Here is a 22,906-nt window from a genome sequence, read left to right as displayed (position 1 = left end):
GATTAGACAAAATACATTAATATAGTTCACCACATATTCACTAATAGAAACCACCTGTCAGCTGATGAGAAGCCAGTAAGTTTCAAAACAGTTGTACTGGGTATATCTCAGATTTTTAAAGGTATAGCAGATTCACTTATTCAGGTGATGCTATACAATTTAAAAAAAATATTAGCAACTTAGGGAGAACCATGAATAATGGTATTTATCTTTGAGTTGAGCACAAGCCCAAGCTTATAGCATCGTGTGCTTTGTGCTTGGTCTGTAGTGAGTGCAGAAGGTCTCTCCATGATAAAAGGTGAACACAGATAAAGCATACAAATTTTGATTTTGAAAACAGCCTGTGGTTTCTTTCAAATGAAAGAGAGAAGTAAGTCTGTTTCTAAACCTATAGATAGTTTATGCTGATGAAATTAGGAAAGTTAGCATTAGCATTGGCATGTGATGCAAGAAAGCAAACTTATACAGCATCAGCCAAAAAAGAAAAAAAAAAAACGCCCTTATTTCACCCATCCACACGCTCCAAATGTTTGTCAAGTTCTGCCTTGAATCTATTTAAGCTATCAACTTCTACAAAGACAGATAGAAGTTTGTTCCAGCAATCAACCACCCGCTGGCTAAAGGCAAAATTCCACACATCTATCCTACAACCGTCTTTCCTTAATTTGAATTTATGCCCTCTCAGGTGATTATTCTGAGCAAGAGGTAGAATCCCAACAGCATTGAGCATGCTCAAACCATTCAAGGCTTTATACACCTGAATCAGATCACCTCGCAGGTGGTGTCTAGTCTCCAGACACTGTAATTTGCAAAATTTCAGCCTTTCTTTGTAAGAGCAACCCTTTGTTCCATTCACTAATCTTGTTGCCCTTCTCTGTACTCGTTCCAACAGCTCTAAATCCTTCTTAAAATGAGGCCTCCAGACCTGTATACAGTACTCAAGGTTTGGCCTGACCATTGCCTTATACAAGGGGGTAATCACCTCCTTATCCCTGCTAGAAAAATTCCTGTATATCATTGACAAGACACCATTAGCTACTCTTGCTGACCTTCTGCACTGCTCAGAAAACTTCATATCTGCCTGCACAATTACCCCCAGGTCTTTTTCATTCTCTACCACTGTCAGTGTGGTACCACAGAGTTGAGACGTTCATAAGGTAACCATCTACAGATGCCACCATAATGTGACTATATTCATTTGTGTTGATTCTGCATAAAACTGTCATTTCAGGATTGAGATTTAGAAAGTGCCATTCAGTAATTTCAAGAGTCTATTCCAGGTTTATGGACAATGAGGGTTCATGCTGAATCATGCCTAACTCAGAAATACAGTCAGTCCTCGTATAACACGTGTTTACACTACACAAATTCGATCATACATGATTTATAAAATAGAGGAACGATATCTTATATAACACGAACCGAATTCGCTTATGCACGATTTGCATTTGTGTTTACAAGAAATGGCAGTCGAACGCAGAATCACCCCAACCGAACGTAACACGATAGGAATGAAGAGAAGAGAAGATTGTGAAAATGTATTTATGTTTTTTTATATCAGTGAAGGGGAAACACATTTCACCATAATAACGTAAAAACCAACACAATTCCAGTTATCGGTATAATAGCAAATGCAATTAGATCGAGTTTACTACCAGTTTATAACAGATTCCACTAGCAGAAACGCCATTGGAAATTGTTTTTATTGTTTTATGGTAGTAATCCCTAGAAATGTGCTTTAGTAAAATGTGAGGTGTTAATATGTTAATAGTGTATCTCTGTCTTTACAGTGTTGTTTATTCAGTTGGTACACGTGCGCAGCTTTGTTTATGTGTATCAAGCGTGCCTCCTCGTTTTGTAATTGCGCTTTATTCCCTAAAAATGAGTAAAATACTTAAAAGGTGTGAAAAGGAAGCGTCCTGGTGAAGACACTGCAGATTCAGAAAGAAAAAGAAAAGCAATATCGATAAATAGAGGTGGACTGGGTCAAAAATTCTTACCCGGGAAAATTTATAGTGGCCTCATACTATGGTTTATGGCCAAAATGACACCAGCCTCTGGCCCACCAGGGTTTCCCCAGTAAGGCTCATGGCCAGTCCGCCTTTGTCGATAGAGAAAAAATATGAAATTGTGAAACGCTTTGAGCAAAATGAAAGACCATGTGATATTGCACGTGCTACAGGCCTAAATGAGGCAACGCCAAGAATTAGAAAGAATGCAGAGAAAATAAAAACAACTTTCATAGCAGGAACAACTCAAAGTGTAATTAAAATCCATTAGATTAAGACAAAGAATTGGAAGAGATGGAACGGCTGTCATCTGTTTGGATAGAAAATCAAACAAAAAACAAGTTTGCTTACGATAGAAGCAAAAGCATTAGCAATATTTTATTACATAATAGTCATAATAAAATACGTATTTTATTACGATTATTTATTGTTTGGTAATGTTTTGGTTACAAATGTGTGTTCAATTTTGGGTGGTCGGCACCCAACCCTATTTTTCCCATAGGGCCTGTTGTTTATATTGCACGATTTTGCATTGTATGAGGGTTTCTAGGAACAAAACTATCGTGCTATACGAGGACTGACTGTATATATTTTAAGAAAGTGAGAATTATTAACTTTTAATTATTATTATTATTAGCCATATGGTGCAAGGAAGCCTGTGGCTTATGCTGCACCAGCTAAAAAAAAAATTATGAATTACCCTGAGACAGAGAGAGAGAGAGAGAGAGAGAAAGAGTGTGTGTGTGTGTGTGTGTGTGTGTGTGTGTGTGTGTGTGTGTGTGTGTGTGTGTGTGTGTGTGTGTGTGTCAGAAATAGAAGGGAATCACCAAGAAAGAGAAGAATGATGATATCCAGCTCAGGACCCTGGGTGTGCCAAGCCCATACACTTCATGCATTGGCGTTTTCTTCCTTCCTGGGTGGTCACTAGCGCAGTTGTGCAGGAAACACTTCCAGTTGGCGGGGATGGATGGTCTTGCTTTTTACATGTTATTTAATAGTTTTCAGCTCTTTATTAACTATTTGCATTAATAAAGGGCTGAACTATTAGAAGTAGACATATAAATAAATTTTAGAAATTATCAGAAGAGTAGAACTGATGAAACAGAGAAAGTAGAAACAATCCTTGTGAAGAACTTGTATTTAATCTTAGCAATAAACAATTAACATCAGATCAATTACAAATACTACAAGAAGATACAAAATTTGCCATTACACCCTGTAGTCTGCCATCACTAAAATAACTATGGGGATGGAGAAAGCCTCAAAGAATTTTATGAAGAAACTGCGGTAAAAAACAGCAAATATCTCAACTCAGAGAACAGCATAAATTTAAATAAAAGAGAAAATTGGGCCATGTGAACTTTAAGAAAAGATTCAGATATGGTTATTTTAGCAGCAGATAAAGCATGCAGGATAGCAGTTTTGAAGCAATCAGATTACCTTAGTAAATCTCCGGAACTGCTACAAGATAACTATACATACAAAGTAAAAAGGCAGTTTCCATTCCATTGTAGGCTTGGAAATGAAAGCGAACTCTCACCTTAGTAAATGGTTGTATGAGAAGAAAATTGAAAAGATACTTAAAAGATCTTTGCAAAGAATTTCAACTGTCCAAATATTAACTTCCCAGAGTACATAAGCTGAATATACAGGTATATTTAAAGAGGCCTGTGCGTTCTGGATTCATTATGATGAGTTATTACGTAGCATAGAGCGAAAGTATGATATATTCGGTTATTATGGTAACCTTCATCAGTCTGACTGATGAAGGTTACCATAATAAATGAAAGCTATTTGTACAGTATGTATTTAATATATGTGTTTTACAATTTAACATTAAACTTGTCATTTATTTATTCTGTCTTCCATTTTGCACTGTGCTACATAATAACTCATCATGAATATAAGGGACTCACATCTGGTGAGTATGGGGTTGGCACACCCAGGGTCCTGAGCTTTATATCATCATTCTTCTCTTTCTTGGTGATTCCCTTCTACTCTCTCTCTCTCTCTCTCTCTCTCGAGGTAAATCAGAAATTTTTTGCATACGGCTGGTGCAGCAAAATCCTTAGGCTTCCTTGCACCATATGGCTAATAATAATAATAAAAATAATTTAATAACACATAAATAAAACTGCTTGCAATGCATGGCTCACGAGCAGGATGTTCTTTCCCGAGACTGAAGGATTCGTGCTTTTCATCCAAGACTAGGTAATGAACACCAGAAACTATAGATGTTGTTTGTTATTTGGTTTTTAGGAGCATTAGCAACTAAGGCCATATTGCTCCGGGATATGCGGTGGTCATTCCCTGACCTTTCCGCATCCTTCGTATTTGGTGGTGACGGGCTCGAACCCCGGTCTAATCAAGAAGCGTGTGCTACGCACTGCTGCTCCTTCCCACCTGGCTACGGAGGCGCCTGAGAAACTACAGAAGATACATTGCAAATGAGCCCGGAATGTCAGATGACACATATCGACGATGCCACCTAGCCTCAGAAACGAGCCAACAGATCATCGAGGGGTGCAAAGTGATCACCCAGACTGAGTACACTCATAGACACGACCAGGTAGCCAGGATAATACATCAGAAGCTAGCAAGGAAATACCAGTTGACCAAAGAAAGTGTACCAAACTACAAGTACGAACCCCAGGCAGTACTAGAGACCCAGCCCCACAAGCTGAACTGGGACTGTGCCATAATAACAGATAAGACAATCCTGCACAACAGACCAGACATAACCCTTGTGGACAAGAAAGAAAAGGCTACCTATCTGATTGACATAGTGGTACCCAACACTGGCAATCTGCAGAAAACCCATGGGGAAAAATGCAGGAAGCACACGAACCTAAAAAAAGGAGATCAAAGAGATTGGCATATGCAACAAGTAACAACCATCCCGATCATCGTGTCAACCACCGGTATGGTTCCAACAGCCTAGCAGCAATAGGTCTCTCAGCAAACACCTACAAGGAACTCCAGAAAGTCGCAATCCTGAACACCTGTAGGATAGTCAGAGAGTTCCTCGACCAACAGTAACATCAGACATAACAACAACCACCCTGGTTACTAGCAATAATAATAATGATACCATTATATCCCATCATGTCCTATGTTGGTTTCTCACCTATAAACCTGCCATATATATTGCAAGCATTTACTGGTAGGGAATTCCCAAGTTCCAAAATGGAGTTTATCCAATATTTCAGGAGTTTAGACATTCAGAAAGAGGGGCTATTAGTTTTGTTTGATGTTATTTCACTGTATATATGTATTCTATTGAATCATGTTTTGCATTATTTAAAAACTGCTTTAGAAAGGCATTTTGGATCTCAAAATCCATGAAAGAATAAAACTGGATGTTATATGAATTCTGATTAGAGTTCAGCAATGGCTGAACACTAAGGTAGGAAGGGCAACATGTGGGACCCCCCCTTTTCTGCTGTTATCATTGAATATGAAAAGGACCAACAATGAAGATCATGGGGAGTTATATCACCTACATTCTTTGAATTGCTCTTGCCATGGTGTGATGTCTCAATGAAAGACTACAATTTGTAAAAGAGAGAGGGAAACTTTTATTATATCCATCATCAGTTTATACTAATGATGATGACAGCAATGTAGTAGTAGTGGTGGCATGTGATGCAAGAAAGCAAGTGTATGAGCTTATGCAGCATCAGCCAAAAAAAAAAATAATAATAATAAAATTTAAAATTAAAAAATGAAAAAAAATTTAACACAACAATTTCCCCTAAATGTTTGTCCAGTTCCTCATTAAATTTATTTAACCTATCAACTTCCATAATGACAGATGAAAGTTTGTTCCAGCAATTAACCACCCGCTGGCTAAAGGCAAATTTCCGCACATCTATTCTACATCTGTCTTTCCTCAATTTGAATTTACGCCCCCTTAGGTTCATAATCTGAACAAATGGAAGAATCCTATCAGAATTCAGCATGCTCAACTCATTCAAGGCCTTATACACCTCAATCAGATCACCTTGCAGGTGCCTAGTCTCCAACTGTTGAAATTTGCAGAACTTAAGCCTCTCTTCATAAGAGGATCCCTTCATTCCCCTCACCAATCTTGTTGTCCTTCTCTGTACACACTCAAGCAAATCTACATCCTTCCTAAAATGAGGCCTCCAGACCTGGATGCAGTACTCAAGGCGTGGCCTGACCATCTCCTTATACAGAGGGACAATCACCTCCTTTTCCCTGCTAGCAAAATTCCTATATATCATTAACAAAACCACATGACCTGCCCTGGCAACCTGTCTGCATTGCTCAGAAAACTTTATATATGACTGCACAATTACTCCCAGGTCTTTTTAATTTTCTACCACCTTAAGTGTAGTACCTCACAGTTGGTATGTTTCTCTGGGGTTAATTCTACCCATATGCAGTACTTTGCATTTGTCAAAGTTAAATTTCAATTGCCACTTCTCAGCCCATATGCCCATTTTCTAGATCCTGTTGCAGTAGCACACTGCCATTACTGTCATTAACAACCTTGCCAACCTTTGTATCATCTGCAAACTTCGACACTAAGCCTGATATACCTTCATCAATATCATTATAAATATACAAAACAACAGTGGACCCAACTCCGAACCCTGTGGGACTAATAACATTAGTCCACAAAAGCAGCACCCATTGATTACCACCCTCTGTCTTCTCCTACTCAACCATCGTTTATTCATTGTAGGAACTTACCCTTAATACCATTCTGCTCCAATTTGTACAGTAGTCTCACATGCGCAACAGTGTCAAAAGCTTTCCTGAAATCCAAATACGGTGGAACTTCTTTATTACGAACTTCTATAACGAATTTCTCTATATTACGAATTTTTTTGCAAAACATTGCACCTTGAAACGAAATTACATGTAAAATTAACCTCATATAGCAAAGTGTTAGTCTCTCTATAATGAATTTTTAAAAAAAATTAGTAAAAGCATTTTTGAAGATTTTCAAGCATTTACTGCTAAACAGCTGCTCAAATATACGGCCCCCTTCCCTCCAAATTGCGCATTAGCATCTGGAATTAATCATCCTTTTAGTGAATACTTGTGGCCATTGATGCCCGTAGGACAGTCTTTGTTTCATTTTTATTACAGTTATAAAACCAAATGGGTTTCTTAAAAGTGGTCATAAACTTTACAACAAATATGGTATATTTGTAAATTGATGTTGGCTCAGGGGAAAACAAATTCGCTGCGGTAAACCTTTAGCGTGCTGCGGCGGCAATACACAGAATGCTACCATAGTCAGATTTTAGTAACGCGTACTGAGTGACATTTGCTTCTAACCTCAACCGTACCATGTGACCTTCCTGTCAATCATTATATGATATGTCCGTTCTCATCTAACTGGACTTCCAGTAGATGGTTTTCATGAATTTTTTTTTTTTTTTCTTAATTTCGTTCTTTTAGAACAATTTGTCATCAATCACATAGGCTATATGCTCTTGTATTTTTTTTTTTTTTTTCTGAAAAGTAACATACAGCATACATTAACCATAAATTTTCTTTCGTGTATGTATGAATGAAAGCAGAATAAAAGAAATTCACAAAGTTGTATATTTCTTCAAAGTGATTGATAGGAAAGGTCACGCGATACTGTTGAATTGGCAAGTGAACGTCATTGAGTAGGCAGTACTAACAATTCACTATATGGCCAGCGCACAAAGTTTGCGGCGTGTGTATCGGCAAGAGCTGCAGTCAAGTAATTTTTACAATTGCGGAAACAATGTCGAAGAGAAAGTGTTTAAGTATTAATGATAAAGTAAAGATTCTTCATGATACTGACCAGGGTATTAAGAAAAAAGATGCTGCGGAGAAATATGGCATACCTGCAAGCAGCTTATCTACAATTTTAAAAAATCGAGAATCAATTTTAAATGCAATTGAAGAAGGAGCAGACAAGAAGCGAATTAAGTTGTGTATATATGAAGATGTTGATAAAGCTGTTCTAAAATGGGTGCAAATGATATGTGAAAAGAATATACAAATATCGGGTCCAATAATTAAGCAACAAGCTCTGAAATTTGCACAGTCCCTTGGACATACAGAATTTAATGCGAACACTGGGTGGCTAGATAAATTTAAGAAGCGCCACAGAATTGTGGAAAAGGTTATTTGTGGAGAAAGTGTTAATGTAAGCGAAGAAGATTGTGACAGTTGGAGGAACAATACCTTAAAGAAGATTTTGGAAGAATATGAACCTAAGGATGTTTTTAATGCTGACGAAATGGGTTTATTCTTTAAATGTTTAGCGAATAGAACACTTGCTTTTAAGGATGATAAATGTTTTGGCGGAAAACAAAGAAAAGAAAGAATCACTGTGCTAGTTTGGGCAAATATGACAGGAAGTGAAAAATTAAGACTTTTAGTCATTGGAAAATCAAAAAACTCAAGATGTTTTAGAGGCACAAAATTTCTGGAAGTTGACTGCACCTTTAATAAAAAAGCATGGATGACAAGTGATATTTTTGAAGACTGGATATTAAAACTAGATAGGCGTATAACAAAAGAAAAAAGGAAAATCGTGTTGGTAACTGACAACTGTCCGGCACATCCTGCTAGTATTTCTGCTAAACTTAAAAGTGTGAAGTTGTTGTTTTTACCACCAAACATAACGTCAAAACTCCAGCCAATGGACCAAGGCATTATTAAAAATTTTAAATTTCATTATTGAAAGAGAATAATAATGAAGATTGTTAATGCGTTATCAGAAAATAGAAACTTGGCGGTTACAATTAACCTTAGAGATTGCATCTCTGAATTGGCAAAAGTTTGGACAAACAATGTCACTGAATACACTATTCAAAATTGTTTTTCGAAAGTGGGATTTTCATTGAATACAGAAGTCGAACAACAACTGGACAAACAAGATGAATTGCCCCTTTCACAACTGAAAAAGTTTTGAACATTATTAGAATCGTCCGGAAACATCGAAAATGAAATAACACTGGATAGTTATGTTTATGTAGATCAAGATCTGACTACAACAGAACATCCAAATGAAGACGAAATACTGCTGAATAGTGTTAGACACGACCATGATCAGGAAGAAATTAAAGATGACACTGAAGACGCATCAGAACAACCCGTAGAAAAGCCAGCTCGCAAAGAAATAATTAATGCTTTTAAAATGGTTCGTATAGGTCTACAGTTTTGTGAAAATGTTCCTGATAATGTTTTTAATGCTCTGAACAAATGTGAGGTTTTCTTTGACAATCAGACATTTTTTAATTGTACTGTGCAAAAGAAAATTACAGATTTTTTTAATTTGTGATACTTACCGGCGAAAATTGTGTAAACGTAATTTAAATAAGTGTTTTTGAAATAAAATACATTAAAAATAAATGTAGATTCATTTTCATTTTCTAATTAAATAACAATTTTTAATAAAAAAGATATTCTCTGTATAATGAAATTTCTCTATAAATCGCTGGATTTATCAAATTCGTTATAGGGAAGTTTGACAGATATCAAAATTATTTTTTGCATCCAGTTCCTTTGTAACCACATCATAATATCCATTGTACATTGTACTCATTCAAGTACAATGTACAATGTTAACCATCCCCAGATCCCATCAAAAGCTCACATGGCTATGCCCATGTCTTAAATCTACATTTAAGAGGTTCCCAAATGCAGAATCAGCTGCTAATGTTCATTGTCAAAAGTTTTGTTGCTGCAACTTTTTATTTTCTTTTAGTATATACCATGTCATTTCATTTTTAACTTCTAAATTATAACTGTACACAGTTATAAAATAGATATATATTACACATTTTTAAATTATTGTAAATACTCTGATATAATAATTTTATATTATATTTTATCAGTTGAAAAATTAAAGGTATTGTTTTTAGTTACTATTTATGGCAATGTTTTATAGATTTTAACATGTATTGTTTCACATTTATAAACATAAATTCATGTTTAAAAATTGCATTTGAAATATATATTATTTAAATTTCATTTTACTCGAGCCAGCATATCTATCTATATACTGTCTCGAGTAAAATAGCTGCAATCTCATAAATCCATAAGTTCCTTTGTTATGGCTTCAGCTATGTCCACATTGCTTGTGCCTTCTTTTAGCATTCACTTTACACATATTTTAAACAGTCATATACTGAATTAATTTAGTAATTTGAAAATAAGTAAACCCCCGCTATTCACGGTATCTGTATTCGCGGTCGCTAATTTAATATAAAATGAAACCTAAAAAAATGTGAATTTTAAATCGCTGTGAACATTTTCCGCCATAAAAAAACATGGGCGTGGCTAAAATCATCTTTCCGGTCAAAACAGGGCTCAGTGGGTGGGGGGGAGGGGTGACAAAATCGCGAGCATGGCTGTTTCTCTCTAATCCTTGTTGAGTATGTGCTTGTCATGGAAGGTTTCGCCATTTGCTTTTAATTTATATGCTTATAAATTGAATAAATTTATCAATTTATAAATTGATATGCTTAAAAAAGTGAAAAATCTACCGTTTTGCAGTGTGTTAGTGTAAACAGACTTTTTCGAGTGTGTTAACGGAAAAAAGTGATTTTATTGTGGACAAATTCTTTTCTAACCCCTACAAAAATATGGCTACGAATAACAAGGGAATTGTGAAAAGATCAAAGAAGGTGATGACATCAGCGGGTAAAATTCAGTTATTAGACAAAATTTCTAATGGTGAATGTGTCTCGTCAATCGCAAAACATTATAAAATAAATAAGTCAACGGTACGATCAATCAAGAAATCGGAAGAAAAAATCCGCCGAGTGTCCGTGAAAACGCGCTAACTGCTTCAAAAATTTGCTCTATAACTCGTGATGTTAAATTAGAAAAAATGGAAAAAGCTTTAAATCTGTGGATAGAAGACCGAACTCAAAATAAAATTCTGTTAAGTTCACTCATCATTCGTGAAAAAGCAAAACACCTTTATCAACACTTTTGCGAAACTGGTGATAGCACTGGCGGAATACGTTTTTTAGCTAGCAAAGGCGCTGGTTTGAAATTTCTAATAAATATTACATTTAATATTAAATTGTTTCTTATTTTCATTTCGATGCCTTACGCTTGCATTTCGCCATGTACATAGTCACATTATGAAGGTACATATAATACATCATAGACAATTTTAGACTAGTTTTTCTTATATATTTCATACTTTGGAACGGAATCCCTTTATTACTATGGGAGCCATAACTCAATATACACGTTTTTGGTATTCGCGGCATTTCTCAGGAACGTAGCCCCCGCGAATAGCCCGCTGCTGTATTCAAAAAACTCAACCAGAGGTACATCTGAAAATCTAACGTTTCAAAAGAGGAGATTAAAATAATTTATTTTTATTTTCAATATGGTATTGTTACCTGTGTTCTCGAAATAGCTTTAGGATTTATTATAAAGTAATTTAATGTCTGTCCCATCTTATTTAATGCTTGCTTCAGGACTTTCCAAAGGGTTGATTTTCCAGATCCACTTGGTCCTACTACTACGACACCCATTCTTTGTTGTAGTTGTTCATGCAATTCCAAAATTTTCTTCACCTAATATTTCAAAATAAATATGTCTATTAGTTAAAGATATTACAGGGGTGAAAGGTAGCATAATTATTAAATGAACGTAATATGTTTGCTTAAGTTCCATCTGTCTAAATTATTTCATGAATAATTAATAATACTATACTAAAATTTATCATATGTAGTACAATATCATAATTTTAATACACAGCTGTATAAATGAAAACAATGTTCACATATGATGCATCATGTGACAACAGATAAGCATGACAAAGTTTTTAAAATCATATGTATAATGGTTAATGTACAAGAAATATTAGCTACTATATTAACATTAGCATTAGTAGAGGCATATGATGTAAGAAAGCAAGCTTATGCAGCATCAGCCAAAAAAAAAAAAAAAAAAACCCCACTCCCATTTCACCCCCTCCGTTTGTTCGAAATACCTGGCCAGCAGTGCCTTAAATTTATTTAGGCTATCAACTTCCACAACAAGGGATGGAAGTCTGTTCCACATCTTGAGTACTGTATACAGGTCTGGAGGCCTCATTTCAAGAATGATGTAGAGCTGCTGGAACAAGTACAGAGAAGGGCTAAAGGCAAATTTCTGCACATCTATCCTACATCTGTCTTTCCTCAATCTGAATTTATGCCCTATCAGGTGATTATTCTGAGCAAGAGGAGGAAGCTTGAAGGACAGGGTGGATGCCCTCGAAGGATTAAAAGTGAGGGCCCATCAAGCTCTCAGCTGCCCACACCAATGCCAGAGCTTGCACTTGGTCATCACGGAACACAGCGGCAGCCCCCAAGGCACAATGCGCTGGTCCCAAAGGAACTAGTAGTTGTTGGTGACTCTATTGTCAGGGAAACAGGAAACATGCTTTGTAAAAAGGATAGGTGGAACAGGACCAGGGTATGTCTGCCAGGGGCAAAGGTTGATGACATTGTAGAGCGGATATCATCTTTTAAGGGCACAAAAGGTGATATAGTTGTACACGTTGGCACTAATGATATTAAGAGTAGGAGACCAGCGGAATTACTTAACAAGTACAGGTCACTGTTGAAAAAAAGCCATGAATTAGGGTTGAATTTGAAAGTGTCTGCAATTCTGCCCAGACACGATAGGAGGGAGTATATGATGACAGCCCTGTTGATCAATTCGGCTCTGGAAGGATTGTGCAAGGCTCAAGGGGTAGAATTTTTTTCAGCATGGTCTGTACTTGTTAACAGGAGAGACTGCTTCTACAGGGATGGGATACACTTAAATAGAAAGGGTGCAAGAATGTTTGGCATTCCCTCTGGCATTCCCCTCGCTGAATATTGTATCTATATGTAACATAACACAGAAGTAAGTTGACATATAAGGAAAAACAACTTTGCTTAAAATCTTTATTTCTGAAATCTTTATAGCTATAAATTAATATGGTAAATAGCTGAAATTTTACTCAAATGAAAGACATTTTTATCAAAATGGCTAATAGCTAGACTTATTTGAACTGCACCTCTTACAGAGAGCACGCATTCATTTACTAAAAATTAAAATAAATAAATAAAACATTTTCTTTCTAAGATTGCGAAAACAAAAGGACATTGAAGAAAATTAAGAAAGATAACTGTAGACTGAAGGCATGAAAATTGCTTTTAGCAAAACCACAGGCTATCATTTAGCCTTATAGAGATAGAAAGCATACAATAGATTTAGTGAGGGTTTATATAAGTACTTGAAGAAAGTAGATAAAAGAAAAAAACAAGGAAAATTTTTTTTTTTATTGACAGATACTACATAACTTTAGAATTTTTTGGGAAGGCAGGAGGAGTTATGCCGTTAATTAAGAAAAACATTTTTGGGAATGAGAGTAGCCTTGTTCAGGCGAAGTTTTTACAGCTCCGGCAAACAGAGAAGTTTATTTAAATTTTTGCTGTTTTATTAACTTAAATTGGCATATTAATTTATTTTCTAGAAGAAGCTTTATAATCTTAGTTACGATACTTAGTTTAATTTTTAACTTCAATAGAGATTTTGTAGGTTATTACTTAGTATTGGTAAGGGTATCCAATCCATGTGTTTTACAAGTTTTTGCAGCTCCATCGAATGCAAAGTTTTTAGCTAAATTTAGCCGATTTATTGACTTCATTGTTATATTAAATTATTTTCTATAAGTAGATTATAGACCTGGTCAAGATCCTTGGTTTATTCTGAATTTAGATAGCGAGATTTTTGAAGTTAAGTGATACTTAGTGTCTATAGATTTACTGTTCGTAACTTGCCACCACTGTTATATAGTACAGTAAGTCCTCTTATAGCACGATAGTCGTGTTCCTAGAAACCCTCGTACAATGCAAAATCGTGCAATATAAACAACAGGCCCTATGGGGAAAACGGGGTTACGTGCCAATCACTCAAGATGGAACAAACATTTGTAACCAAAACATTACCAAACAATAAATAATCGTAATAAAATACTTACGTATTTAATTTTGACTATTACGTAATAAAATATTGCTAATGCTTTTGCTTCTATCATAAGCAAAATTGTTCTTTGTTTGATCTTCTATCCAAAAAGATGGTCCATCTCTTCCAATTCTTTTTCTCTTGATCTAATGGATTTTGTTACACTTTGAGTTGTTCTATGAAAGTTTTTATTTTTTCTGCATTCTTTCTAATTCTTGGCATTGACTCATTTAGGCCTGTAGCATGAGCAATATCACATGGTCTTTCATTTCACTCAAAGCATTTCACAATTTCATATTTTTTCTCTACCAACAGAGGCTCACTGGCCATAAGCCTTACTGGGAAACCCACAATGGGCCAGAGGCCAGAAGACAATGGAGGCCGGCGTGATTTTGGCCATAAACGCTAGTATGAAGCTGCTACAAATTTTCCCGGGTAAGAATTTTTGACCCAGTCCGCCTGTCTATCGATATTGCTTTTCTATTTCTTTCTCAATCTGTAGTGTCTTCACCAGGACACTTCCTTTTCACACCTTTTAAGTATGTTACTCATTTTTAGAAAATAAAGCAAAATTACAAAATGTGGAGGCATGCTTGATACACATAAACAACGCTGCGTGCGTGTAGCAACTGAATAAACATCACAATAAAACTCACATTTTACTAAACCACAATTCTGGGGGTTACTACCATAAAACAATAAAAATAATTTCCATTTGCGTTCCTGCTAGTGGAATCTGTTATAAACGGGTAGTAAACTCAATCTAATTGCATTTATGATAATACCGATAGCTGGAATTGTGTGGGTTTTTACGTTATTGTGTTGAAATGTGTTTCCCTTTCACTGATACAAAAAAAAAAACATAAATACATTTTCACAATCTTCTCTTCTCTTCATTCCTATCGTGTTGTGTTCAGTTGTTGTGATTCTGCATTCGAATGCCATTTCTTGTAAACACAAAGGCGAATCGTGCATAAGTGAATTCAGTTCGTGTTATACACGATATTGTTCCCCTATTTATAAATCGTGTATGATCGAATTCGTGTAGTGTAAACACGTGTTATACGAAGAGTGACTTTACAACGTTATATCCCATTCTAGATAGTGTTAGCTTAGTATAGTATATAGTATTATCAATTAATCAGTAAAATTTATTAATCTTGTTAAACTTCATTATCAATTAAATTGAACTTTTTTAACTAAATACAAATAATGACTTAGATTTTACAAACATAACATTATTAATTAATACATAACTTGATACGGAATTTATATAACAAAACTCAAAGATAATACTCGATACTGAAAAAAAAAATAAAAATACATATACATAGTGTTATAACTGCATTGGGATATAGGTTTAGGGTTATAATTTTGTACTGAAATTGAATCGAAATCATGACTCAGACCAGAGCAGCAAAGCAAAAGGCTCAAGCTAATGGGAATGCTGTGGCTCAGGGGAGAACTGAGGGGGGGGGGCAGTTACCCTCTAAATCACAGCCTTTTAAAATGCACTGCTTGTTTCATGTTTGTGGTTAAATCAGGTACAGGACATGATATTTCCAAGGGGAATGTCTCTGTGAGCGAGTGATGTAAGGAGTGCGAGGAAATCAGGCAACAACTCAGCATTGTTATGGGCTTATACGAGAGCTTAAAGGACAGGGTGAAAGCCCTCGAAGGATCTAAATTGTGGGGTCCATCAAGCTCTCGGCTGCCCACATCAAAGCCAGAGCTTGCACATGAACATTACGCAATACTGCTGCTAGCTGCAAGGCAGAATGAGCTGGTCCCAAAGAAACTAGTTGTTTTGAGTGACTCTATAGTCAGGGAAACGGGGAACATATTGTGCAAAAAGGATGGGTGGAATAGAACCAGGGTATGTCTGCCAGGGGCAAAGGATGATGATGCTGTAGAGCAGATATCATCTTTTAAGGGCACAAAAGGTGATATTGTTGTACATGTTGGCACAAATGATATTAAGAGAAGGAGACCAGTGGAATTACTTAACAAGTACAGGTCAATGTTGAAAAAAAGCCATGAGTTAGGGTTGAATTTTAAATTGTTTGCAATTCTGCTATGATACGATAGGAGTGAGTATATGATGAGACCCTTGTTGATCATTCTGGGCCTGGAGAAATTGTGCAAGGCTCAAGAGGTAGAATTTTTCTCAACTAGGTCTGTGCTTGTTGACAGGAGAGACTGCTTCTAGAGGGATGGGATACACTTAAATAGAAAGGATGCACTTACTGATGTTATCGAGGCACTGTTAGGTGGGTCAGAAAACTGCTAGCTTGGGGGGATACAAGGATTAATAGATTAACAGTAGCTGCTGGCAGAGGTGAAAGTAATTCTTGCACTACTTCTATTGGAATGAGAAGCAGCCTGGAAAACAAGGTGAAGGTGATTCCAGACAGCTGGGAGTCATTATGGAACAAGTAAATACATGGGCTGTATTAGAGTAGCTAAGAATACAAACAGGTGCATGTATACTTGCGTGTACACCAAAGCTAAGAGTTTGGTAATTACATTTGATGAATTTGAGGTGTTGGTCAAATCATCACATGCAGATATTGTTGAGATATCACAGAAATGGTGTCACACAGATATAAGGAATGCAGAACTGGAATTTGGGAAGTACAATGTGTACAGGAAGGATAGACAGGACAGCAAGGGAGGAGGGATTATGCCATTAGTTAAGAAACACACAAAATCCAAGGAAGTGATGCCAGTCTACATCCCTGGACAGTGCAGTGTCGAGTCAGTTTGGTGTGACATAAGCAATGGGAAATCAAAATTGAGAGTAGGAGTGTGTTATAGGCATAATGACTCTGATGAGTATAATAAAAAACTGTACAGGGAAATAGAGTGGGCCAGTAAATCAGAGAGTCTTATAATAGGGGATTTTAATTTCGCAGATATTGACTGGAATTTGTGGGTTGGTCACTCACACACTAGCAAGGCTTTTATGGATTTATTGGATGATTGTTTTCTACATCAGCATGTTTGGGAGGTAACTAGAGGGAGTAATACACTTGATCTGATTATCAGTAGCGATTCTTCATGCATTAAGAATCTGCAGATAAAGAAACCACTAAGTGGCAGCAATCACAGTGTGCTGAAGTGGGATTTACTCAAAGAGGTAACTACTATCAAGAGTAAAGGGAAGGGTTTTTGCTTTTGTAAAGGTGACTACGGAATATACAGTGGGACCAACTTATGTTGTTACCAACAGCATATTCTAAATGGGAAGCATTGAAAGAATTAATCTTGGAAACTACTAGGCTTTTCACACCAACCAAGAAATATTATTCAACATTTAGGCTTAATGGATGTCAGATGAACTAATAAGACATGTGGCAGAGAAGAAAATCGCATGGGATACATATAAATTACCAGGTGACACAAAAGCCTATGGAAGATAAAAGCTGGTCAGTATCCAAGTCACAAAGGAGGTTAGGCAGGCAAAGGCAGATTATGAGAAATCTTTGGCAAAGAATGCAACGAAAAACCAGCAAAGAGTTCTTTACGTGTGTAAACTCTAGAAGGAAGGGGATGAATCAGATTGGTCTAGTGGATATTGATATCTCAACTGTTGATGATCCTGCTCAGATGGCTAACAAACTAAATGACTATTTTGTATCTAGATTCACACATGAGGAATTATTCAGGGAGGGAAATGCCAGAGGTGAACTAAACTCTGGCAGTGAGCTAGATGATTTTGTAATAACTGAGAGGAAAGTGGAGGAGAAATTGTTGAAGATAAACATAAGAAAGGCACCTGGGGTGGATGGGATCTACCCAGTTATACTAAGGGAGGCAGCAAAGGAAGTAAGCAAACCTTAGCCATAATTATGAGAGCTTCCTGGACTCAGGGGAGGGGGGTACCCATGGACAGGAGATGTGAAAATATGACCCTAATTCAAAAAGAAGGATCAAAGGGTGACACAAGTAATTATAGAACTGTTAGTTTAACTTCTGTTTCAGAGAAATTAATGGAGGCACCGGTTAAAGAAGCACTGCAGGATCATCTAGACAAGACTTCAGTTATAGCTCGGAGACAGCATAGTTTTGTTAAGGGAAGTCTTGCCTGACCAATCTGATTGGATACTATGATGTGGTCACAAAGCAACTGGATGCAGGGAATAACTTTGATATATATTTGGATCTTAGAAAGGCTTTTGATACTGTTGCACATGGAAGACTGCTGCACAAATTGGAGCAGTGTGGCATTGGAGGCAAATTGCTGCTATGGATAAAGGGGTGGTTGAGGGGGAGAAAACAGAGAGTGGTAATCAATGGACACTGCTCTTTATGGACTAATCGTAGCAGTAGTAGTAGTAGTGTAGTAATAGTATTGGGATGTGATGCAAGAAAGCAAGTGTATCAGCTTATGCAGCATCAGCCAAAAAAAAAAAAAAAAAAAATTACAAAACAATTCCCTCTAAACGTTTGTCCACTTCCTGCTTAAATTTATTTAACCTATCAACTTCCACAACGACAGATGGAAGTTTTTTCCAGCAATTAACCACCCGCTGGCTAAAGGCAAATTTCCACACATCTATTCTACATCTGTCTTTCCTAAGTTTGAATCTACGGCCCCTTAGGTGTGTAATCTGAACAAGCCTTATACACCTCAATCACCTCACAGGTTCCTAGACTCCAGCCCCTGCAATTTCCAGAACTTAAGCCGCTCTTGGTAAGAGGATCCCTTCATTCGCTCTGCCAATCTTGTTGCTAGTTAGTTAGTTAGTTAGTTATTTGGTTTTTAGGAGCATTAGCAACTAAGGCCATATTGCTCCTGGATATGCGGTGGTCATTCCCTGACCTTTCCGCATCCTTCATATTTGGTGGTGACGGGCTCGAACACCGGTCTAATCAAGAAGCGTGTGCAACGCACTGCTGCTATTTCCCACCTGGCTACGGAGGTGCCTAATCTTGTTGCCCTTCTCGGTATACGCTCAAGCAAATCTACATCCTTCCTAAAATGAGGCCTCAGACCTGTTTGCAGTACTCAAGGCGTGGCCTGACCATTGCCTTATACAAAGGGACAATCACCCCCTTTTCCCTGCTAGCAAAATTCCTGTATATCAATTGACAAAACTCCATGACCTGCCCTGGCAGCCTGTCTGAATTGCTCAGAAAACTTCATATCTCACTGCACAATTACTCCCAGGTCTTTTTAATTTTCTACCACCTTAAGTGAGTACCACACAGTTAGTATGTTTCTCTGGCGTTACTACTACCAATATGCAGTACTTTGCATTTGTCAATGTTAAACTTCAGTTGCCACTTCTCAGCCCATCTGCCCAAATTTTGTAGATCCTCTTGCAGTAGCACACTGCCATTATTGTCATTAACAACCCAGCCAACCTTTGTATCATCTGCAAAGTTTGACACTAAGCCTGATATACCTTCATCAATATCATGATAAATATACAAAACAACAGTGGACCCAACACTGAACCTAGCGGGACTCCACTAATAACATTAGCCCACGAAGAGCAGCACCCATTAATTACCACCCTCTGTCTTCTCTCACTCAACCATCCTTTTATCCATTGTAGCAACTTACCCTTAATACCATTCTGCTCCAATTTGTACAGTAGTCTTCCATGCACAACAGTATCAAAAGCTTTCCTGAAATCCAAGTATATGATATCAAAATTATTTTTTGCATCCAGTTCCTTTGTAACCACGTCATAATATCCAATCAAATTTGTGAGACAAGACTTTCCCTTAACAAACCCATGCTGTGTCTGAATTACTGCTGAAGTCTTGTCTAGATGATCCTGCAATGCATCTTTAATCAGTGACTCCATTATTTTACTCAGAACAGAAGTTAAACTAACTGGTCTGTAATTACTCGTGTCACCTTCGATACCCCTTTGTGAATTGGGGAATATATTTGCATATCTCCAGTCCGTGGAGACCTTCCCTGAGTTCAAGGATGCTCTCATAATTATGACTAAGGGTTTGCTTATTTCCGTTGCCGCCTCCTTTAATATAACTGGATAGATCCCATCCACCCCAGGTGACTTTCTTATGTTTAACTTCAACAATTTCTCCTCCACTTTGCTCTCAGTTATTACAAAATCATTAAGCACCCTGGTACAATTTGATAACCTTCTGGAATTTTCACACCTTAATTATTAGTGGAGTCCTCAGGGTTCAATGCTGGGTCCATTGTTGTATTCTGCATTTATATATGATATTGATGATGGTATATCATGCTTAATGTCCAAGTTTGCAGAAGATACGGAGGTTGGCAGGGTTGTTAACGACACTAATGACAGTACGCTGATGCAACATAATCTAGAAAAGTTGAGCAGATGAGCTGAGAGGTGGCAAATGAAGTTTCACTTTGAGAAATGTAAAGTATTACATATGGGAAGCAGTAACCTCTAAGTAACGTATCAACTCTTTGGTACTACACTAAGAGTGGTAGAGAATGAAAAGGACCTGGGGAGAATTGTGCAGACAGATATGAAGTTTTCTGAGCAGTGCAGATGGTCTGCAATAGTAGCTGATGGTGTCTTGTCAATGACATACAGGAATTTTTTTAGCAGGGATAAGAATGGGATTATCCCCTTGTATAAGGCAATGGTAAGGCCACACCTTGTACTGTACATAGGTCTGTGGGGCTTTATTTTAAGAAGGATCTAGAGCTGTTGGAACGAGTACAGAGAAGGGCAACAAGATTAGTGAATGGCAAAAAGGGTTGCTCTTAAGTAGGAAGGGTTATGTTTAGAAGATTACAGTGTTTGGAGACTAGGCACCTGCGAGGTGATCTGATTGAGGTGTATAAAGCCTTAAATGGTTTGAGCATGCTCAATGCTAATGGCACAATGGTAATTAGCCAGCAGGTTGTTGATTGGTGGAAAAGACTTCCATCCTTTGTTGTGGAAGTTGATAGCCTAAATAAATTTAAGGCCGAGCTGGAGAGGTATTTGGACCGAATGGAGAGGTGAAATGGGAGGGGTTTTTTTTTTTTTTTTTTTTGGCTGATGCTGCATAAGCTTGCTTTCTTGCATCGTATGCCTCTACTAATGGTAAAATCTAAGGAAGTGCATCCAGTTGACATAGATGGACAGTGCAATGTTGAGTCAATTTGGAATGACATAAGCACAGGGAAAGCAAAAATAAGAGTAGGAGTGTGTTTTAGGCTTAATGACTCTGATGAGTACAATGAACAGTTGTGCAGAGAAATAGAGTGGGCCAGTAAATCAGAATGTCTTATAATTATAATTGGGGATTTTACTTTCCCAGATGTTGACTGGAACTTGTGGATTGGTGACTTGCACACTAGCAAGATATATGTGGATTTATTCGATGATTGTTTTCTACAGCAGCAGCATGTTTGACAGGCAACCAGAGTGCGTAATACTCTTGATCTGGTAATCAGCAGTGATTATTCGTGTATTAAGAATTTGCAAAGAAAGGAACCACTAGGTGGCAGTGATCATAGTATATTGATGTGGGATTTACTTAAAGATATAATTACTATCAGGGATAAAGGGAAGAGTTTTTGATTCCATAAATGTGACTACAGTGGTCTCAGACAGTTTTTAAATTCTGTTTAGTGATACCAAGTGATAATGTTACCAACAGCAAATTCTAAGTGAGAAGCATTCAAACAATTAATCGTGGAAACTAATAGGCTTTTCATACCGATTAAGAAATATGGTTCAAGGTTTAGGCCTAAATGGATGTCAGATGAACTAATGAGACTTGTGGCAGAGAAGAAAAATGCATGGGATGCATATAAATTATCAGGCGACACAGAAGCCTATGGCAGATATAATTTAGTCTGTAATAAAGTCACAAAGGAGATTAGGCAAGTGAAGGCAGATTATGGGAAATCATTGGCAAAGGATGCTAAGAAAAACAGCAAGGAATTCTTTACTTACATAAACACTAAAGGAAGGGGATGAATCGTATTGGTCCACTTGATATCGATGGTTCGGCTGTTGATGATACTGCTCAGATAGGTGTCAAACTGAATGAGTATTTTGAGTCTACATTCACAGATGAGGAGTTATTAAGGGAGAAACATGCCTGACGTTTATCAAACTGTAACAGGTTGCTTAATGATTTTGTAATAACAGAGAGCAAAGTGGAGGAAAAATTGTTGAAGTTAAACATAACAAAGGCAACTGGGGTGGATGGAATCTATCCAGTTATATTAAAGGAGGTGGCAAAGGAAGTAAGCAAATTAGCCATAATTATGAAAGCATCGTTGGACTCAGGGGAAGTCCTGATTGACTGGAGATGTGCAAATGTATCCAGAATTCACAAAGTGGGCTCTAGGTGACACAAGTAATTACAGACCAGTTAGTTTAACTTCTGTTCCAGGTAAAATAATGGAGTCACTGGTTAACGACGCATTGCATGATCATCTAGACAAGACAACTGCAGCAATAATATAGACAGAGCATGTGATTGTTCAAGGAAAGTCTTGTCTGACCAATTTCATTGGATACTATGATGTGGTTACAAAGGTAACAGATGGAAAAAAATAATTGTGCTATCATATACTTGGATTTCAGGAACACTTTTGACACTGTAGCGCATGGAAGATTACTGTAGAAATTGGAGCAGTACGGTATTAAGGGTAAGTTGCTACAATGGATAAAAGGGTAGTTGAGTGGGAAAAGACAGAGAGTGGTAATCAACGGACGCTGTTTTTTATATTTGTTATTAGTAGAGTCCCACAGAGTTCGGTGTTGGGCCCACTGTTGTTTTGTATGTTTATCAATGATATTGATGAAGGTATATCAGGCTTATTGTCGAAGTTTGCAGATGATACAAAGGTTGGCAGGGTTGTTAATGACAATAATGGCAGTGTGCTACTGCAACAGGATCTAGAAAATATGGACAGATGGGCTGAGAAGCGGCAATTGAAGTTTAACATTGAC

The 22,906-nt window shown here is 37.1% G+C and overlaps 1 protein-coding gene across 1 annotated transcript in view; it reads right to left on the bottom strand.

Annotated features, from left to right (window-relative positions):
- Positions 1-22,906, bottom strand: part of btv (dynein cytoplasmic heavy chain beethoven) — a 696,240-nt gene that overhangs the window by 352,623 nt on the left and 320,711 nt on the right. The window contains exon 30 of the mRNA XM_090384033.1: positions 11,390-11,566. Within this exon, the coding sequence (XP_090240159.1) occupies positions 11,390-11,566 (177 nt within the window). The remainder of the gene's footprint in view (positions 1-11,389; positions 11,567-22,906) is intronic.

This window comes from Mastigoproctus giganteus, chromosome 10 (genome assembly GCF_048544385.1).
Source record: "Mastigoproctus giganteus isolate SK-2022 chromosome 10, ASM4854438v1, whole genome shotgun sequence".
NCBI lineage: Eukaryota > Metazoa > Arthropoda > Arachnida > Uropygi > Thelyphonidae > Mastigoproctus > Mastigoproctus giganteus.
The sequence above is the reverse complement of the archived record's forward strand: the minus strand, read 5'-3'. Positions and strand labels throughout refer to the sequence as shown.